The sequence below is a fragment of the Amorphotheca resinae genome, assembly GCF_003019875.1.
Source record: "Amorphotheca resinae ATCC 22711 unplaced genomic scaffold M430scaffold_13, whole genome shotgun sequence".
NCBI lineage: Eukaryota > Fungi > Ascomycota > Leotiomycetes > Helotiales > Amorphothecaceae > Amorphotheca > Amorphotheca resinae.
The window spans coordinates 811,506-829,735 of NW_020194483.1; the positions used below are offsets into that span (position 1 = coordinate 811,506).

The following is an 18,230-nucleotide window of genomic DNA, read 5'->3' on the forward strand; positions in this document are numbered from 1 at the left end:
TCTTTTTTCCAGAAAAAGTGGTAACAAGCATAATCCATCATCACCGGCCTGAGGAGTAGTATCTCCCATCCACGCCTCTGACCGGGCTCATAGCTCTCCTGTCCCGATCTCTATCGCGGAAAGGTCGCCCATCAATATCCCTCCCAATAGGATCTCTTTCCCGTCCGCGATCTCTATCTCTCCTGGGTATATCTTCAAGACTCGAAGGCCTGGCATACGCGCTCGTTCTGACCTGCCCCCTGTCCCTATCTCTATCTCTTTCTCTCCTTATATAATCACTTCTCCCGTTCCCAAGCCCGTGATCCTTTTCCCATTCGTCTCTACTTGCCCGCCCCCGTTCTCTCTCCCTATCTTCCTCGGAGCTTTTACTGCCCTTTCTTAGCATCTCCGGGAGATCACTCAGGTCCTTCCAGCTAACTTTTCCGCCGCGAGAGCTATTCCTCGGTAACCCCCTTTCCTGGTCCCTTTTCCCTAAGAGGAAGGGCGCGGATAGTTTACCGCTCAGGTCGATCGGAATAGGGAAACTCGTTCTCTTCACTTCCTCGTCCCTTCCCCTCTCTTCTCTAGTTCGAGATCGAGACTCGGGAGATGCTGGGACTGACGGGGAAAAGCTGGGCTTGGGATACGCAAATCGGACAGGGGGAGGTTCCTCCCGGGAAGGATGTGAGCGTCGGGGCCGGGCAGTACCGGCTACGTAGTTCACATTTCTGGGACTAGGTGGGCTAGGAGGATCATCACCTTCTGAAGACGCATCGGATGAGTAGCTACCGCGTCGCGCGTGTCGAGGATGGCTGTGCCGACGCAGATGGTCATGGTTAATGGGTGGCTCGAGATGGGGCGACGTCGCATCGCCAGCCGGCGTTATGGGGGAGGTAGTGTCAGGGTAGGACCGCCGACGAGAACGTGACATTCGTGAGGATTCAGGCGCTTCTGGCGAGAAAAAATGGCGTGCCCGGTGGGAAGGTGGGCGAGACGACATGCCTGGGTGAACAGGTATGCCTGTGCTTGATACATGTTGATATGGGATAGGCCTTGATCCAGCTCTTGATTTGGGCTCAAAAAAATCTCTAGTGTCGGGTCGTTCTCTTGTAGTATATGCTGATGGACGGACGTGTGCGTAGCCTGTTTGCACTTGCGGTCGGGGAGGTGGATGCGGTTGTGGATGTGGCCCTTCATCCTCCTCGGGGGGTGTTGCTTGCTGACGAAGCTTCTCAGCACACATAGTATGCCACTTTTCTATCTCAGCATCTGGTTTGAGAGGAAAGGCTTCCTTTGGGAGCTCCTTCGGAAAGCTCTCCCCAGTATCAGGGTGCTTGATGCCGAAATTCGCAACGGCATATTGTATGAATGGCACATGCTCCTCCGGCCCCAGAAGAATCTCTATCGATTGCCATCGCACAAACCCTTTCGCAGTGAGTGCGGGTATTGATGGGGGTGTGAAGCAGTCGGTTGTAGGCTGGAGTGTATGCTGGCAGCCGATCGAGGCGTAAATCCACGATATCGAAGGATGCGGGACGTCCACGAAGAGTGCTGTAGTACCGGATACTGTCAGCCTTGCTCAAATGATGCAGTGGGTATAAAGTAACGCACAGTCGTAATTCCCTCCCACAGCCTTATAGAATGCGGCCAGCTTTGCAGGGGTGAGACATCTCTCGTCCTTATCTCCAACGGATTCGCTCTGCAGTCTGTGAGCTTCTAAGAGCACTCTTTCGTGGCTGGCCCCGAAGCAGCGCATCCATCATGAATAAGGACGTACGATGTAGTTTGCGACGCCTCTCAACAGCGCGTCAAGTACCTTCGTGGGTTGCTTGTTGGCCTCGAAGAGGTAGCCATAGTAAGCTTTAGGATCGACCGTTTGCGCCATCGTCAACCGTGACCGTTCCAAAGGGAAAACAGGACTCCAACGAGCATAGTTTTTGTCGCAATATATGCTGCCAGAGGAGACAAGTGGTTTGAAGAGGTCAAGTCATGATCTCGGAAGGATGCGCAACATCACCAGTGGTGTCAAGAGGTGAGTTGGCAAAGGCTAATACCGTACTTAGGCGGCTTCGCCCGAATGGGGCTCTAGGAGAGTCAAACAAGGCGGTGAGGCGAAGGAGCAATCCTTCGAAGACTCTTGCATCGCCCATAGCTTCAGACTCTCAGGGGAGTTGCGGCTCTCTATCGACATAGCAGGATATTGGATCTTGATATTAAATCTCGAGCGGCTACTTTTAGCAGTCCCCGTGGGGAATAAAGTGGGCCGGCGAGGTAGTCTTCCCGCGGAACTGATAATAATAGCCTTGAATAATGAGGTCACGGATCTGCTCTGGGGCTCTTCAACTCAGGAACATCCGGGGATTGATCTAAATACGGAAATAAAATATCGCAGGAGGAAAAAGGACTATTATTAGCTCTTTATGGGGTATCTATTTCTCTTCAAGCAGAAAACCCATTCCCCGACCGTCATTCAAGAACTTCAAATTCCTTGTCCATTCATATACTATCCTCAACGCCTTGCAAAAACAGTTCGCTCGTGTATCAATAGACCAACGTATTTTGAGCTGGCAGCATCAACGTCTTTTAGGATTAACCACGGCTCTAGTTTGCGAAAAGAAGTTCTCGTACCTAGGCGGTAAATCCGGCGTGGTGGTAGCCGGAGCAATAGAAGCAGCGGGACGCAGTACGCTGTTTTCGAGAAACTCCTCGCTAGGAATCTCCAGCATCCTAGGCGCGAAGAACTCGTCGACACGGGCTAGTTCCGCAGCAGCCTCTGATGCAGTCAATTCTAGCCGCTGGGTTTGGTTTCCCGCTGCGGCAATCTGTACGGGAAGATGCAATGATGCCGATGAAGCAGGGACACCTGCTCCAGGTGTGTGGATGGTGAGAGAAATATCTAGAGTGTAGATTCGTGAGACGGTGCATGAGTGGAAAGTCGGGATCCAGGTTTTTGACGAAGGTAGAGTTATTGGCACCAAGACGGTTGCTGTGTAGTAGACTGCACTCTCCTGTACGGGGCTTAAAACCCTGTCTGAAGAGTAGGATGAGTTGGTTGATGAGTCCGAATCTCTTCTGGTATCCGTCACCTCAGGCTCATGCTTTGTCCATGCAACTGACGTTACACGCCTGGACGATAGAGGGATGGATGTGTGATATATTCCGCGGGTTGCCTCGTCCAGAGCGGTCACGAAGAAGGTACATGGAAGTGCCTGTGCTGGTATTACATTGTAAAATGTAATGGCCTTTATTTTCGTTGTTAGGCTGCCGAGTTTTGGTGGCTCAAAGGTGACATCGTGTGGCTCAAATCGAATATTTAATGTTGCCATTGTGGTGGCTGGACTTGTGCTAGGTGAAGCTGGTGATGGGAGAATGATGGCATTCGTCTGGTCTGCTGAAACAGTAATTCGTCCCAATTTCCCGGAGAATACACCCTTCTTCAGCAGTTTCGTTTTTGAGAGAACATAGTCGCGGTTGCCATCCACGATGCTCAAAGGAGGTGCTTCCACTACGGCTGGAACAACACACAATTTCTTGAGACCTTCGACTAGGACGGCCTCTTTTTCATCCTCTTCCCGGTATCTGATGACCTTGGCTTTGATGGCGTATGAGATCCTTGTCATCTCTGGTGATAGATCATCATGTTGGGAAACCTCCCGGTCACCCATACTTGGTGGAAGTTGCAGATGTGCTTGATGGACGTGATCTGCTGCAACACTGTGGGAACAAGCTCGTGGAAGTAGTTGAGCAGGAATGTTGAACTGAAAATTGGGTTAGCATGGGTTTTGAACCGGGACAGAAGCCGGAGTGTATTCTACACTCAGCATGTTCTGCGTCCAGGATAAAAGTTGGACTTACGTTAAACGGAAATGTATATGTTCTGCCAGATTCCAGCACTCGTGGTTGAGGGTAGTCGGTGTCTCGTATCGGCATGGGCAGCTTCAACCAATTGTGATACGCTACTTTCCTCGAGGTGGTACCTGTTGTTGGCAAGTTGTCGATGAAGGTCTTTGTTGTTCCTTCCAATGTGATCCTGATCTCGTCGAACCGTACATTGTGAGAGCTTGTGATATTGACCCTGCCCGTTATCTCGTCAAAGGTAGTGTAGGCCTTCCCGGCGCTGTGATTATGGAGAATGATTTCCACGCCTGGACGAGAGCTCTGGGTCATCTTCCTTGCGTAGCTCGCAATCGTGGCGGTGGTGGTTTGAACAGATACAGCGTAAGACATATTGTCTGTACAAGGTACTTTGCAAGAGAGATTTGAGGTTGGACTCAACCAACATGGAGAGGAAAGCGGAAATGCAAACGACCTACCTGCGCATATATATATAACAGATATCTTGGTCTGGACAAGAGAAGATCCATGCTCTGGACGATACTAGAACTAGCAATGGGCATGATCTTTCCATGACTCTAGCCGTGCTTCTGAATCGACCTGGCCGTGTGCGCAGTAGTAGTGGAGGAGGAGCTGCACTCGCATTGGCTCTGGACTCGGCCGAGAAGGGCTCCACACGGTCAAACACACGCCCTTCTGTAAGCCCATTCTGTACTCCGCGCGGTGTGTGATGCCCCAGACCTGGAATCGCGGCTCCTCTCGACGCCCTGTGGTCATGTCAACGCTTAGCCGTGTTCGTGCTATAATAACGACATCCCGCGTAATACGCCACATATTACGAGCGATATAGCGTATATTTCGTGTAATTACAAGCGTTGTCGGCTTTTCAAGGCTCAAAACCTTGTCGGATACTGTATATCGTGCTGAATTTAGTGATTTAGTAATATGCGCCTTTCCCGCACCAGCCAGACGGCCCAAGCCAACCACGGGTATTTTCAACTTACACGGTCTCTCTGAATAATAGTAATTCAGGCATCGCGAGGGCCTACCTTTAGGGGTACAAAGGTACGATACTGCCGTTGATATGCGACACGGCCGTGAAAATTCTGATGGCGCATGAATAATGGGATCCTCTCAACACGAAGGTGTGCTCTAGTCATTGGCTGTGTGTGGACGGGAGATTGACTGAAGCCTCGATGCCCAGATCTTGCGGCAGATAATTTGCATGACGGTCAACAGGCTCCTGCGCCTTGCATTTGACATGTCGTCGCGCTATTGCCGCTGCTGGGTTCCTTGGCTATCCCCGGAATTCACTTAACGGAATACAAGGTTCATTGCTACCTTGACCCCCATCGCGAACCCGAAGACGCTGAAGAGTGTTGGTCCTACAATTGTACGGTTCTTGCTCACTTCTTTCTGCCGTTGATGAACTCTACCATTCCGAGATGGAGGCTGAAATACATGTCAACGGTCAACCACGCAACCACGCAACCACTGAACAGAGTTGACAATTATTGCGATGGGAATATCCTATCTCTTCAACGTTATTCCCAACTGGCCCCCTAGAATTTTTCATCATCCTTCCAGTGATTGAAAACCTTCCCTCCTAATGCGTGACTCAGGACTTCTCTCCCTCCAAGCTCGACACCCTCGCTGTATCAACATGATCTTCCCCCCCATACATACCTTACTCACCTGAAGGTCAGCTTCGCAGTATGCGCAGCGGGACGCCGTTTTAACATCGGCTTCTCCCCGCCCCGATATCAAGCCCCCAATACTCACGTCCACCTCCTCTGGAGAGCTTGCAGATCTAGAGCCGATACAACTCCAAGCTCCTTCACGCACCGGCAAAAGCATCGGGCATGCTTTGAAAGAGGACGCTGAGATACCGGGGAGAAGCTGTCATTTCCGGCTGTACGACGTATATTCGTACGAAAAGCGGTGTATCACAAGACATCAAAAATCACACCGATAATGAAATTGAGGCCTACCGGTCACATTCTCAGGTCTTGATCAATGAAGTGACCCGCCTTGAAGGGTGTATCTAGACAACCGAGGATCTATCTAATCGATATAGTATAGCAGAGCATACATACATATATATAGCTACTATCACGACCAGGTTAGGATGTGGAGCATGTGAAACAGAATGATCTGCCACAAGCAAACCCGTCTTCTCCACACCTGCGCAATGTTCCTCCAGGTGTCTTGACGACTCCGTCTTCTTCCTCTTGCTTGATTGATGTTTTCGATTGGCTTTTTCTGCGGACTGGAGTTAGCAGTCCAGCGAGAGAACTCGTCTCTACAACCCCTCTATCTCTGGTCTGGGTCTGGCGTGCAGTCGGTGATGACCCTAGGTCCGAGGTCGATGGAATTGACACATCTACTCCAGATTTCGCAGCCCCAGTGTCACTTGACCCCCTATTTCCAACGAGATTGATCAGAGGAGTGTTCTTTCCCGATGACTGTCTCTCACTCCGGACTGGTGTTGGGGGAGGCTGGAAGGATTTTGGCTGAGATCTTCTTTTGTTATGATTTTTGGTGTTTGCTTTTTGCGATCTTGTCGAAGAACTATTTGTGCCAAGTACCTCATCAGCTTCTGTCTTGATCTGGGGTTCCCGGATGGGAATTTGTGTCGGCTGTGCTGGACTGGATGTGGAAATCCCTGTTCCTAGTTCATCAATTTCATTCCCCCCTTCAAGCGTGCTGAATTTTCTTTTTCGTGAGGACTGTGCAGATACACCTGGTACTTCCGTCCCCTCTCGTTTCAGGGGGGTTTGAGCTTCGGGCTTGGATCGAAATCCGGATCTTGGCCGAGACGACATTAACAAGAAACCATCCGTACCCAGACTGAGCTCATCAAAATCTTCAGAATCCTCAAAATTGGGAATGACTGATTTTCGAGACTTGGCTTTATTCGCCGGCGTAACAAATGGCGGCCTCCTGATCGGACGAGGTGGACTGTTTGTCAAAGATCCTAGAGGCAGCATTGGATTGCTGACCGGTCGAGGGGGACCCCTTGGGATAACTTTTGATGTCTGTGGTCCTTCCTTGACAAACGATGTCAAGCCAAGTTCTTCATCTGAGAACTCATAAGATGGATCGATGGTGTTCCGAGGTAGAGGATCACTGATCCGTTTCCTCGTGGCACCATGACGACCATGCTTGGGCGTCAAGGCAGACGTGTTATATGAAGTCCAGTCACCGGAAGAACTTGATGAATTAGGTATGCTACTAGGTAGCGAGTGTTTTGGTTCGAAAGCTGCTATGTGTTCGCCTGGAGGTTTTCCTGGGGCACTTCTCTCATGAACATTGGATTGCTCCTCCATAGATTCTTGAGCTGTACTGGTATTTTCTTGGGACCCGGTGGATGTGGACTGAGCTTTCTCACTGGTGTGGATGCGTCCATGAGCCGAAGCCAACGAGCGTGTTGTAAACATCTCGTTACAACCAATTGAATTCTTGAGCGGACATGAGTATTTCGTCTCTTCTAACAAAGGATTGCGATCTGACAAAAATGGGTCACCATCTAATATTTGGACGTCCGAGTCGTACAGCCTCTCTTCAGAGGGTTCCCTCGGCTGCATGTCCTTGGTTGTAACCAATGATGGGTTTACATGAAGCGACGAAGCACTTGTCGAGGCTGCTGCTTGTTTTGAGGCCGCTGGGCCTCGTGGGGTTGAAGTAATGTCTTGGGCAGAGTTTGATGAGGAAGGCCGAGTACTTGATCGGACATAACGGCCAACATGTCTCTCAGGGGATATAAGATCTCTACCTCGGGAATGGATGCTAGTAGGATAGGGCCGAGAAGCTTCAGTTGATAGAAGATAATGCGTGAAATCGAACTCCCTGTCCAAGAAACTAGAGGCTACGCGACCTCGAAGTCTGTCCAAAGCCGTGGCGTACGGATGGGCCTGTCTGACATGCCTTACCAGGTCTTCCGGCAAAAAGTATCCTTGTTCGCCCTTGCGGTCGCAGTTGAATTCAGCACACGGAAAAGGGGTTGTGTGATGCACACGTAAAAGGTGCAAGCACAGCGGCGATAACTCTTCGCCATCATAACGTCCTAGTCTGTATAGCGTGGATGGGAAATCTCTGCAGTCGGAGTGCGGACATGCAGCTCTCTTAGCTCTCTTAGCTCTCTTGGCTTCCCTGGCTTCCCTTTGAAATCCTGGGTTGTACGGAGCCAGCTCGTCCTCCATAAATTCATTTGAGGCGTTAGAGCGTCCAGTTTGCCTAGCAGATTCTTTTATACCAGGATGGGAATTTGTCTGCTGCAAAGTATTCCGGCCAAGTATTTGTGAGGAAGACACTGGATGCTTTAAACCGAAAGAGGCATCTGATTTGATTCTCCTGGCATCTTCCATTAACCCAGCGTGCAGATCCGGGTCGACAGACTCAATAGTAGCAACTGCCTCGGACCAGCTAAGAATGGTAGAATCACGTTGGGCCGGTTTTCGAGTTCTAATTGGCCTTTCGGTCGCTACAGGTCGGGATGGTTGAATAGAGGTAGAATCTACGAAATCTCGCCTCGAATCTCGACCAGCGTTGCGCTGTGGGGGTATCCAACGAGCGCTTGTTGATACTTCAGAGGTTGATACCTCTGACTCATCAACCTGGGCACTGGAAAGATAGGTGAATTTGTTTTTATGTCGTCTTTTCCAAGCCTTCCAGTTGTGCCGTGGATACTACTCTCATTGTCAGAGGGAGACTGGAGTCGAAAGACTTGAACTCACCATTGCTTCCAATTGTCTCCAAGTCAGATGTCTCGATAAATCAAGGCCCTGCCTCCGCGCATTTGCAACAAAGTCTAGTAACACTTGATCCTCTTCGGCTGTGAATCTTGCACGTTTGGATCTCGACCCTGCTGGTGCCCAGATCGATCTTGAATTATCCGGAGACGGGGATCGTTCCACATCGGGTTGAACAACTGACCTGATTATAGGTCGTGTAGCAGGTTTTACAGATGCAATTGGAGGCACTTGCCAAGCTGGTTCAACATTGGCATCCACCCCGAGAACACTTTGCTGTGAAACATACTTCGCAATCTCTTGACCAAGTTGAGGCCCAAATTGCGATAAGATCTCAGAGCGCGAGGGCAACCTGCCCCTCTGCATATTTGGAGGGGTAACTACCTTTCGCCTCGGTCCTTCGCTCCGGCCCATGAAGCCAGTTTCGAAAGGTCCTTGCTCCGGCGGCGGCTTCCTGTGTATAAACTGACTGGCCTGGGCAAATCCACGGAGAATCATGTCATCCTCGATCATGTCCTCATCGCTAAAAACATCTTCATCTTCATCATCGTCTTCTTCTTCCTCTTCTTCCCCTTCCTCTTCCTCTTCCTCTCCTTCTTCCTCCTCATCGTCATCGTCTTCCGCAGAACTGGTCATGGCCTCTTCATCTTCCTCCGTGGCTGACGTTGGGATGCTCCGAGCGCGACGAATATCCCCTGGATCCCGTTCATTCTCCATTTGGAGCAGATGACCATTGCTAACAAGTATCTCGCCGGTATACAAGTCAATCTCGTCCCCAATACCTTCGAAGTCCTTAGAGTACTTTTCGAATATGGATTCGAAAGTAGACTTCAGTTTGTGATCGAGTAGCGCTCTCTTCTGTAGAAAGTCCTCGTCCGGACCGTAAACTGGCCCACCCGCATCCTCGTCCTCCTCGTCGAGCTCGCTAGCAGGCGTTTCGTAATATGCGTGCTCGTCGTCGAAGCTCTGCGTGAAAGCGGCATCTAGTGGGGGAGATAATCGTCGTCGCTTTGCAAGTGGCTCCATTTTGGCAGCCGAAGGATATGCCAGACCATCAGCTTAACATATGCGATCGAGCGCCTGTAGGTGTTGTGAGCGATACTCGTAATATGTAATGTAGTTGGGTTATACGCGTCGCGATACTCGTGTCTCGATGCTGAAGTGAGAGGTGATGCTAAAGTGGTTCGCATAACTCTATTTGTTAGCCTTGCCTCGTGCATAAATAGATAAGGGTGCATAAATAAGTCGTGCCGCACCGGCTCCACTTCGCAAGGCTCACCCGTCTTCTGAGGCTGTGGAAGTCACTTTACACATCATACTCTCTAACAATGCAACGATTTAACCCCCAGGAATCCTAAGACACAGTTCAAAATGTACTGCCAAAAGTGTCGCGCCCCATTGAAGCTGGACAGCTCCGTGGAAGACCTTAACCCGGCAGCATTTGATCTACTAGTTGGTCTGTCTAATCCATCCCATCTAATGCGAGCATTCAAGCTGATCCTCTATCCCACAGGCGCATCCTCCCAACATCAGCCAAAGAATCTCCCAGCTTCCCGACCAGCTTATCCCCAAGAACGAAAACAGCTCTACGACCGAGTTTCTAAAAATGCTCTGTCGCCGACTTTCAAGCGGCACGTTTCCGCGCCCCGACGCGGTGACACCACTTCTTCAGATGCCATGAGGAGCGGGCTCAGTAATCCGGCGATGTCTTTCGTTATGTTAACGGAATCGCAGGTGGTTCCTCCATCTGTTGTGAAGTCTCCGGAAGATACAAATCCTAAAAAGCAGCGACATGATGATACAAGCCAAGAGATCACGGAGGACGAGGGGAAGGCGATGTCCCAGGATATGGAGAGAGTAACTAGGCTCTTCGAGATTCTCTCCTCACGGTCTGATATAGACCATCCGATATGTGTGGAATGTACGGAGCTACTTGTTGAGGGATTACAGCATCGGCTTGAGATCGCGACAAAGGAGCGGGATGCATACGTGGGCTTTCTGAAGCAAGTGAACGCCGAGATGCCGACGGAGGACGAGGTCAAGGAGTCTCAAGAACTCCTAGCGAAGGCACGGAGTGAGGAAGCCGCTGCTATCGAGGAGCTCAAAAAGTTGGAGAAAGAAAAAGCCGCCGTAGATGAAGAGATCGCCCAGCTCGAAGAAGCAGCTCGAGCTCTGGATATCGAAGAGGAGAAATTCTGGAGGGAACGGAATGACTTTGCTATGAACCTGGCTGAGTTTCAAAACGTACGAGACAGTGTGAATCTGCAGTACGACCACGATTCGCAGCAACTGGAAAAACTACAGAGAACGAATGTCTACAATGATACATTCTGTATAAGTCATGATGGAAAGTTCGGAACTATCAACGGCTTACGCCTTGGAAGATTATCCAACGTTCCTGTTGACTGGCCAGAGATTAACGCAGCATGGGGCCACACTGTCCTCTTACTTGCCACGGTCGCCGACCGATTAGGCTTCAAATTTGAAGGCTACGAACTTCAACCCATGGGTTCCACCTCCCGAATCATCCGCTACGATTATCCGTCCCCGGCAGCCAGTCGAACAGCCTCGCAGCGGGCAATCACCCGACCGCCCAAGAAATCTATTCTCGAACTTTACTCATCGGGAGACATGCCCCTCGGCCTAACATTCATGCACCGCAAATTCGATACCGCTATGGAAGCCTTCTTGGAATGTATGAGACAGCTTGGGGCATTCGTTGAGAGGGAGACTGCTAGGCAATCCGAGACCGGGAGAGGTCTGAGCCTACCTTACACTATTGAGGGAGAAAAGATAGGGGATGTGAGTATTAAACTTGGAATTGCGCAGGATGATGCTTGGAGCAGGGCCTGCAAGTATACTCTTACTTGTTGTAAATTTCTTTTGGCGCATGCGTCAAATATTAATGCTATGAATGGGAGAAGGGCTCCGTAGTATCAGGCTATTTGGCGTCTCGTTTGGATGAGCATGGCGTTCAGGTTGGGGGGAGGCATTTACTACGGCGTTCTGGCAGGGCATCCACCCTTAAAGGAGATGAACAGGAGAGGTGTCTGAAGGTTTTTAATGGATAATTGGGGCAAGGTGTAAACGCGCGAATGTTGCGTGAATCGAATTGCCATCTACATATTAATTACTCGTCGCCTCTTGAAGAAGTAGAGTAATGGGTATGTATGCAAATTCCGCCATCAACAAATTTTAACGCCCCCTTCCCCACACATCATTCATCCGTCCTTCATGCTTGCTGTATGTTCGAGTGTCAAGTAGAGAAAAGGACCCAGAGTTCCCAATTTTGAGATAGCCATTGGGGTGGCTGAGAGGTTGATGGCATGAGGCTCGGTGCTGTAGTGAATTGAGTGTCCCGTGCTCACCACATCGTATATGATCATCGATTATTAGCTGCTTGTTCTAGGTGATTTATGACAAGCTGGCTTCACTAGAAGGGAGGGCACGCGCTCTTTCGTTGGCTCGAACAGGTTCAAAGTAAGGATGAGCCATGGCTTCCTTCGCCGTCAATCGCTCCTATTTTGTGTTAGCATGCGTCCGATAATGGAGGCCATATAAAACTTACCTGGTGGTCATATCGTAGTAACTTATCTAAGAAATCAATGGCCTCATTACTGACAAACCTTTGGTTCTCGGTAGTGACAAAGCTGTGCCAGCTCTTCTTTGGGAATCGTCCCAGGATATCATCATACGTTTGGTCCAGCTCAATATCATATTTATCAAGGTAGTCGAATAGGTCCTCTGTACCAAGAACCTTGGCAATCTTGACCAATTGATCCGAGTTGCTGTTTCCATGAAAGAACGGCTCTTTCCGGAAGATCATCGAAGCAAACATTGCACCCAATGACCACATGTCGAGAGAGTAATCATACTCTTGGAAATCGACAAGAAGTTCAGGGCCTTTGAAATACCTCGACGCGACTCGCACGTTGTACTCTGTCCCTTGGTGGTAGAACTCGGCAAGACCCCAATCAATGAGTCGTAACTATAAACACGCTATTAGTCTATGAGCCTATATTTGGAACAAACCAGATATTTACCTTCCGGTTTTCGTGATCGATCATAACATTATGAGGCTTAACGTCTCGGTGCATTATGCCTTTGCTATGGCAAAAGTCCAGCGCCTATGATTATCAGTAACCCACTTGTCTATGAGGCCTTTCGGAATGCATACCTTCAAGAGCTCATGGATATAAAATCGTACATCGTAGTCAACAAACTTCGGGTAGAGACTTCGAAAATCGGTATTGTTGACGTACTCGAAAATGAGAGATGGTGTTTTGCTCTGCATCAAGTGTTAATTGTCAGTTACTTCATAAAGACATATCCTTCAGAAGTTGATCTGCTGGCCCGACTTTAGGAGTTATTGTAGAAGAAGGGTGATTTACCTGGTTGTCCCTGACAACATCCAGCAACGCAACAATATTGGGTCCCCCAGACAGGTTTTGCAAGATCTTGATCTCTCTCTTTATCTTCTTCTTCTTCACCGGCTTCAGCACCTTGATGACACACTTCTGGTAGTTGACAACGTTGATGCCCTCGAAGACTTCTGAGTATTTCCCTCGACCTGGATCCCATTCACATCAGCATCATATTCATTCTACGCAGCACGTGCGCGCATAGTGAGGAGGCCCGCTTCAACTTACCGATCTTGCGTACCACCTCATAGTTCTCCAACACTCCCCAGGTGATGTTCACACTATCATAGTCCCAGTATGACCGTGGCATCTGCTGGTTGACATCTGCGTAGACGCGCGCCATTTTGCAGCCGCCCTGCTAGGCAAGGCACAGCGCAAAACGGGTAGAGACAGCTGTTTGAGGGAATTCGTGATCGCGGATGATCGCGGGGACTTGTTGCGTCGTCGCAGGTTACTCTGATCGAAACCCCCGCAGGGAACTTTGTGCGATGTGGCCGCTATGAAGTGAAATGATGAGGAATGTGTTACGAGGAAGTTGATGTGCTGCCAGCCTGACCGACCGAAGTGAAGCCCCTCGCTAACCGGATCTGTCGTAGTTGTCGAGAGTTCTGGCCTGGAGAATAAGGTTTCAAATATTTTCTCTCGATCTGGATCTGGATGCGCTCAGATCTCGAGGTTGATTTTGACAACCCGTCGTGACGAACAGCCTTCTTCATATACGTCCAAAGAGGTCAAACAAGGCTGTAGAATAATGATCTTCAGCTATCGAAAGCCTTAGAACTTATACAAAAATGCTTTACGACCTCAACGTCCCTTGGTCCTCGACCCAAGATCCATCCGAGCTCCAAAGGACAATATCCTTCCTCTCAGAGTTGGGGTACGATGTCGTCGCTCTCAACCATATAATAACCGGCACTCTTCCATCACAAGTCGTCAATCCAATCCCTCAAACGCCTCCCTTCAAAGTTCCCTCGAAAACAACCCTCCTTCGCCGTTGCACCGTCCATCTCTCGGATCCCTCACTCAACCATCGACTCCCCGCCCTCTCCTCCGCATACGATATCCTAGCCGTCCGACCTACAAGCGAAAAGGCCTTTCTAGCAGCATGCCTGAATCTTACAGAGCACAGCATTATATCACTCGATCTCACACAACGTTTTCCTTTCCATTTTAAGCCAAAACCATTAATGACGGCCGTCAATCGGGGAATTAGGTTCGAGATATGCTATGCTCAGGCTACAATGGAGGATGCGGGGGCGAGAAGAAATTTCATCAGTAATTGCTTGGGGATTATGAGGGCTACGAAGGGGAGGGGTTTGATTGTTAGTAGTGAGGCGAAGGCGGCTCTGGGGGTTAGGGCGCCCGCGGACGTCATTAACCTGATGGCTGTTTGGGGGTTGGGGAGGGAGAAGGGTCTGGAATCCTTGACTGTGAATCCTAGAAGCGTGGTAATGAATGAGAGGATAAAGAGAACTTCGTTCAGGGGGGTGATAGACGTTATTGATGGTGGGGAGAGGGAGCTCAAGAAAGATACCCAGACTGGCGCTGAGGGGAAAGACAAAGAGATATCTACCAGTGCATCTGAAATTGGAAAGAAAGGAAAAGGCAAGAGAAAGATTGACGACAAGGAGGCGAATGGAGAATCTACGCCCCAGATAAGCAAGAGGCAAGCAAAGAAGATGAGATTGGAGGCATTGAAAGCCGAAAAAGAGCTTTCATCACAAGGAAAGGAAGCAACATCTTCGAAAGATTCCTCAGGTAGCCCACAGGAGCTAGGCGCTAACACAATAAAAGCCAAGGCAAATGGATGATATATATGTTTCTTCCCATCCCTAGGTGAAGTAAATGGTATCTATAAGTAACTAAATGTCGAGCCACCGGGACTCGACGCTTGAAGACAAAATCCTCCGCATTACTTCTACCCCAACGCCGGTTCCTTATTACCATAAATATACAAATATTATCCCCTTCAATTCTTGATCTTCAATGTTGGTTGTGCAAGGCTACCTAGAGCCAGGTTGCTCGAGAGCGAAAATGTACTGATGTCAATAGGGTCAGAGGGTTGAGATCCTGAAACTGTTGCTGCTCCATTCACACTTTGTGTTGGGTTTACCAGAGGTAATTCAAGTGAGGAAACCAGCGATGCAGACGCTTGATTCGCACTTTGAGCGGCTGCAACTGGGGACGTTAACGAGGACGTTGTCGAGGACACTGACAACGGTGTTGTCGAGGATGATGTCGGGGACGATATCGAGGATGTTGACGATGTCGAGGATGTTGTTGGAGAAGATGTTGGGGAAGATGTTGGGGAAGGTGTCGGGGAAGGTGTCGGGGAAGGTGTCGAGGAAGGTGTCGAGGAAGGTGTCGAGGATACTGTCGAGGATGCTGCCGAAGATGCTGCCGAAGATGCTGTCGAGGGTGCTGTCGAGGGTGCTGTCGAGGGTGCTGTCGAAGATGACGTTGGGGATGTTGACGGACTGACAGTGCTCTGGCCGGCAGCAGCCGGGGTAGTCGGGGTAGTTGGGGTACCAGTAGCTACAACAATACTAGAAGAGGAAGAGATACCCGATGAAAGCGTTGAAGAGGATATCTCTGAATTAGGAGCCCCGGGTTGTGATTGTGTTGCTGCTATTTGAGGAACTGGTGCTGCTGCTACAAGGCTTGTAGGGAATGAACCGGGTCCACACAGACACATGCAATCACATGCACCATTTGGAAGTAGGGTACCGGTTCCAGTTGCAACGCCTCCAGATGGCCCAGGGGCGGGTGCTGGTACTATATTGCTGTTAGCTAAATTCTATATATTGACCGTTTGGAACCTCACCAGGAGCTTGACTAGAAGCAACTGCTACGCTTGCCGAAGTACTTGAAGGAGATACAGCGGCGGCTTCGACTGTGGACGTGATCGTGACCATTTGAGTAACCATTTGAGGAATGGGGGTGACAGTAACCGTACTGCCATAGACCGTTTGTGTCACAAAGGACAACTGGACATTTCTAGTGAAGTCAGAAATTGGTCTTCATGAATATTGTGGTTGACATACTCTGATCCACTACCACCACCACCAGCCTGTTGTTGTTGTGTTACCGTGACTGTATGAGGGATAGCACTGTCATGGACAGTTTGTGTCACAAATGACAGCTGCGTATTGCTGGTAAAGTCAGACATAGGCCTTCGCAAACTTTGTGGTTGACATACTTTGATCCACCAGCAATGGTAACTTGCTCTTTTTCCGTCACCGTAATTGTCTTCACGAGGTGGCCCACACCAGTTTCGTTTCTTCTACCTCCCGCTGTCATTGTTACCATCTTTGTGAGGGTTTTTGTCTTCGCTCTCCCATCTCCCTGTCCTTCTATCCCAATAACTTTTGGATCGGCCTGTCCTCCTCCTACTACACCAATAGCGCTTAGGATCTCGGACAGCCCCCTCTTATCAGGCTCATCGGCGTGTGCATGGTTCGAGGCCTGGAAGCAGTTAGTACTTCTGGAGGCTCACGCCGCAATCGACCAGCTTCGCACCTGCACAGAACTTAAGATACCAACTGTCGCGAGAAGCAATATCTTCAGTATCTTCTTCATCGTCATAGATAGTGCGCAAGGAGACAAAATGATAGTACCCCTCTTCAAATATGGAGCTAAGAAATAGTAATCGAAAAAGCAACAGACCAGCCGTGGTATATTCAAAGAATGTAATGGAGTCGGAAAAGAGCGTGGCTAGCAGCTGCAGAAACAAATTCAAAAGAACTAGAGAATGCAAAGGAGTCTGTAGCGAGAAAAGGTTCAATGGTGCAGATAATGACTTGAAACAGTTAAGGGGAGATCCTACACGGAGCGTTCAGCATTTACGCTTGGTGACAAGGTGAAGCATGTCCCACATAAACTTAGAAACAAATTCAAAATATGAATAGGAAATGAATAGGAAAATATGAATAGAAAAATATGAATAGAAAAATATGAAAGAAAAGATGTGATAAGCCTAGGAGTTAGCTCTCACAGATTTGAGGTCAACTCCACGAAAGCCATTTTGCCATCTCGAGGCTCGCGATATTCCGAGGAAAACAGCCAGGCAACCTTGAGCTTCTATGAAGAGATGTGTCATACGACATTGAACAACTCTAGTTGGACAGACTTGTTACCAGAGGATCTCATCAAAGAGGTCCCAGAATCTCTCCCTTCATCACAAGTGAGCTGTAAATCGTAAGGTTCCAGACCACCAGACGTGTGAAGTTTCATCAAGGTTTAGACTATTTAGCGAGGGGATGGTGTGGAGATACAAGCTATGACTGCCGAAAATAAAGGCCAGTGTGACTCCATTCCAGACGGGAACTTTCTTAAAGAATTGCAAATTCCAGAGGGGTGATTACAACACTTCAATCAGTGCTGAAGTTGGTTTATCTATGATATAAACATCGGCCGTGAAATCGAAGGTCTGAACAAGAGGACGTTTTCGGACTCGTGAGGCCACCCAACAGCATGATCGAACGAGGACGTGGATCCTCGTTAGCTTGGAGGAGAGCACGTTCCATATCTTCCCTGTGGTTTCAGTGGCATGAACCCTCAGATACAACTCTCATGTACATTTCTTCTTTCCTATTTCGTTTCACGTTTATGTCTCCACGAAAGAAAAGCAATGCTAGTCAGGTGACTCGCGCGAGTGGTTGAGATCCAAATTCCTTGTCACAATTGCACACTGCCAATAATAACTTCACTTCCTTTCAAGACTCTTGTATTTTCAAGATCAAAGTATCCACAAAGGTGAAAGCCCCTGTTGGAGAATTACTATCTTGCAATTATATCTCTGATTCTCATTGGTTACCAACTATTTTTCTTGGCCATTAGCACAATGCATTTTCTTCCAAGTTCCACAAAGTCGCTGGTAAAGTTTCCGGGCTTGGCTGCCCCCGCAAAGAACAGTCATTCCAGACTTTACTGGCGGAATTTTCATCATTACATATTCTAATAGAATAAAAACCTATCTTCATGACTGCTATGCTATCTCTCCAGCTGCAAATAATTACGTCCGTAGCCGGACTTGCAAAGCTCTTTACGCCGCCATTCTCGGCGCGCTCTATTGCTGACGATAACCTGTTGTTTACTTGTCCATCTCCCGCTTAGCCCTTCAAGAACAACCCGCAGCAAAGAATTGATATGAGAGTGGGAATATCTGAGAAGAGATACTCACGAAATCTGACTCACACGAGCATCTTGATCCCTTTTCCACCGCAACTGTACTAGAAGATGACAA

General features: G+C 49.1%; 8 protein-coding genes across 8 annotated transcripts; 2 read left to right on the plus strand and 6 right to left on the minus strand.

The window, feature by feature from the left end:
* Positions 1 to 40: 40 nt before the first annotated feature.
* On the minus strand, positions 41 to 1,864 carry M430DRAFT_54092 (hypothetical protein; the record flags this gene model as incomplete). Its single annotated transcript, XM_024868441.1, has 3 exons — positions 41 to 1,530; positions 1,591 to 1,678; positions 1,757 to 1,864. The coding sequence occupies 3 exons, from the start codon at positions 1,862 to 1,864 to the stop codon at positions 41 to 43; spliced, it is 1,686 nt and encodes a 561-aa protein (XP_024717120.1).
* Positions 1,865 to 2,366: 502 nt separating this feature from the next.
* M430DRAFT_147621 (hypothetical protein) lies at positions 2,367 to 4,206 on the minus strand (the record flags this gene model as incomplete). The annotated part of the gene is made up of 2 exons (XM_024863078.1): positions 2,367 to 3,737; positions 3,835 to 4,206. The coding sequence occupies 2 exons, from the start codon at positions 4,204 to 4,206 to the stop codon at positions 2,553 to 2,555; spliced, it is 1,557 nt and encodes a 518-aa protein (XP_024717121.1). The 3' UTR covers positions 2,367 to 2,552.
* A 1,169-nt stretch (positions 4,207 to 5,375) lies between these two features.
* M430DRAFT_22949 (hypothetical protein) lies at positions 5,376 to 5,719 on the minus strand (the record flags this gene model as incomplete). Its single annotated transcript, XM_024864801.1, has 3 exons — positions 5,376 to 5,462; positions 5,509 to 5,606; positions 5,659 to 5,719. The coding sequence occupies 3 exons, from the start codon at positions 5,717 to 5,719 to the stop codon at positions 5,376 to 5,378; spliced, it is 246 nt and encodes an 81-aa protein (XP_024717122.1).
* Positions 5,634 to 9,689, minus strand: M430DRAFT_45643 (hypothetical protein). Its single transcript, XM_024867782.1, has 2 exons — positions 8,550 to 9,689; positions 5,634 to 8,501 (listed from the first exon to the last, which is right to left on the minus strand). The coding sequence occupies exons 1-2, from the start codon at positions 9,588 to 9,590 to the stop codon at positions 5,937 to 5,939; spliced, it is 3,606 nt and encodes a 1,201-aa protein (XP_024717123.1). The 5' UTR covers positions 9,591 to 9,689; the 3' UTR covers positions 5,634 to 5,936.
* Positions 9,690 to 9,867: 178 nt separating this feature from the next.
* Positions 9,868 to 11,809, plus strand: M430DRAFT_128934 (hypothetical protein). The gene is made up of 2 exons (XM_024862085.1): positions 9,868 to 10,020; positions 10,078 to 11,809. Exons 1-2 carry the CDS (start codon positions 9,936 to 9,938, stop codon positions 11,496 to 11,498), a joined length of 1,506 nt encoding a protein of 501 aa, XP_024717124.1. The 5' UTR covers positions 9,868 to 9,935; the 3' UTR covers positions 11,499 to 11,809.
* Positions 11,810 to 11,978: 169 nt separating this feature from the next.
* Positions 11,979 to 13,328, minus strand: M430DRAFT_109654 (hypothetical protein; the record flags this gene model as incomplete). Its single annotated transcript, XM_024861296.1, has 6 exons — positions 11,979 to 12,083; positions 12,133 to 12,552; positions 12,608 to 12,691; positions 12,742 to 12,852; positions 12,956 to 13,134; positions 13,214 to 13,328. 6 exons carry the CDS (start codon positions 13,326 to 13,328, stop codon positions 11,979 to 11,981), a joined length of 1,014 nt encoding a protein of 337 aa, XP_024717125.1.
* Positions 13,329 to 13,776: 448 nt separating this feature from the next.
* On the plus strand, positions 13,777 to 14,796 carry M430DRAFT_110068 (hypothetical protein; the record flags this gene model as incomplete). The annotated part of the gene is made up of 1 exon (XM_024861327.1): positions 13,777 to 14,796. One exon carries the CDS (start codon positions 13,777 to 13,779, stop codon positions 14,794 to 14,796), a length of 1,020 nt encoding a protein of 339 aa, XP_024717126.1.
* A 94-nt stretch (positions 14,797 to 14,890) lies between these two features.
* Positions 14,891 to 16,564, minus strand: M430DRAFT_45647 (hypothetical protein; the record flags this gene model as incomplete). The annotated part of the gene is made up of 5 exons (XM_024867783.1): positions 14,891 to 15,760; positions 15,810 to 15,982; positions 16,030 to 16,137; positions 16,185 to 16,450; positions 16,505 to 16,564. The coding sequence occupies 5 exons, from the start codon at positions 16,562 to 16,564 to the stop codon at positions 14,955 to 14,957; spliced, it is 1,413 nt and encodes a 470-aa protein (XP_024717127.1). The 3' UTR covers positions 14,891 to 14,954.
* Positions 16,565 to 18,230: the final 1,666 nt, after the last annotated feature.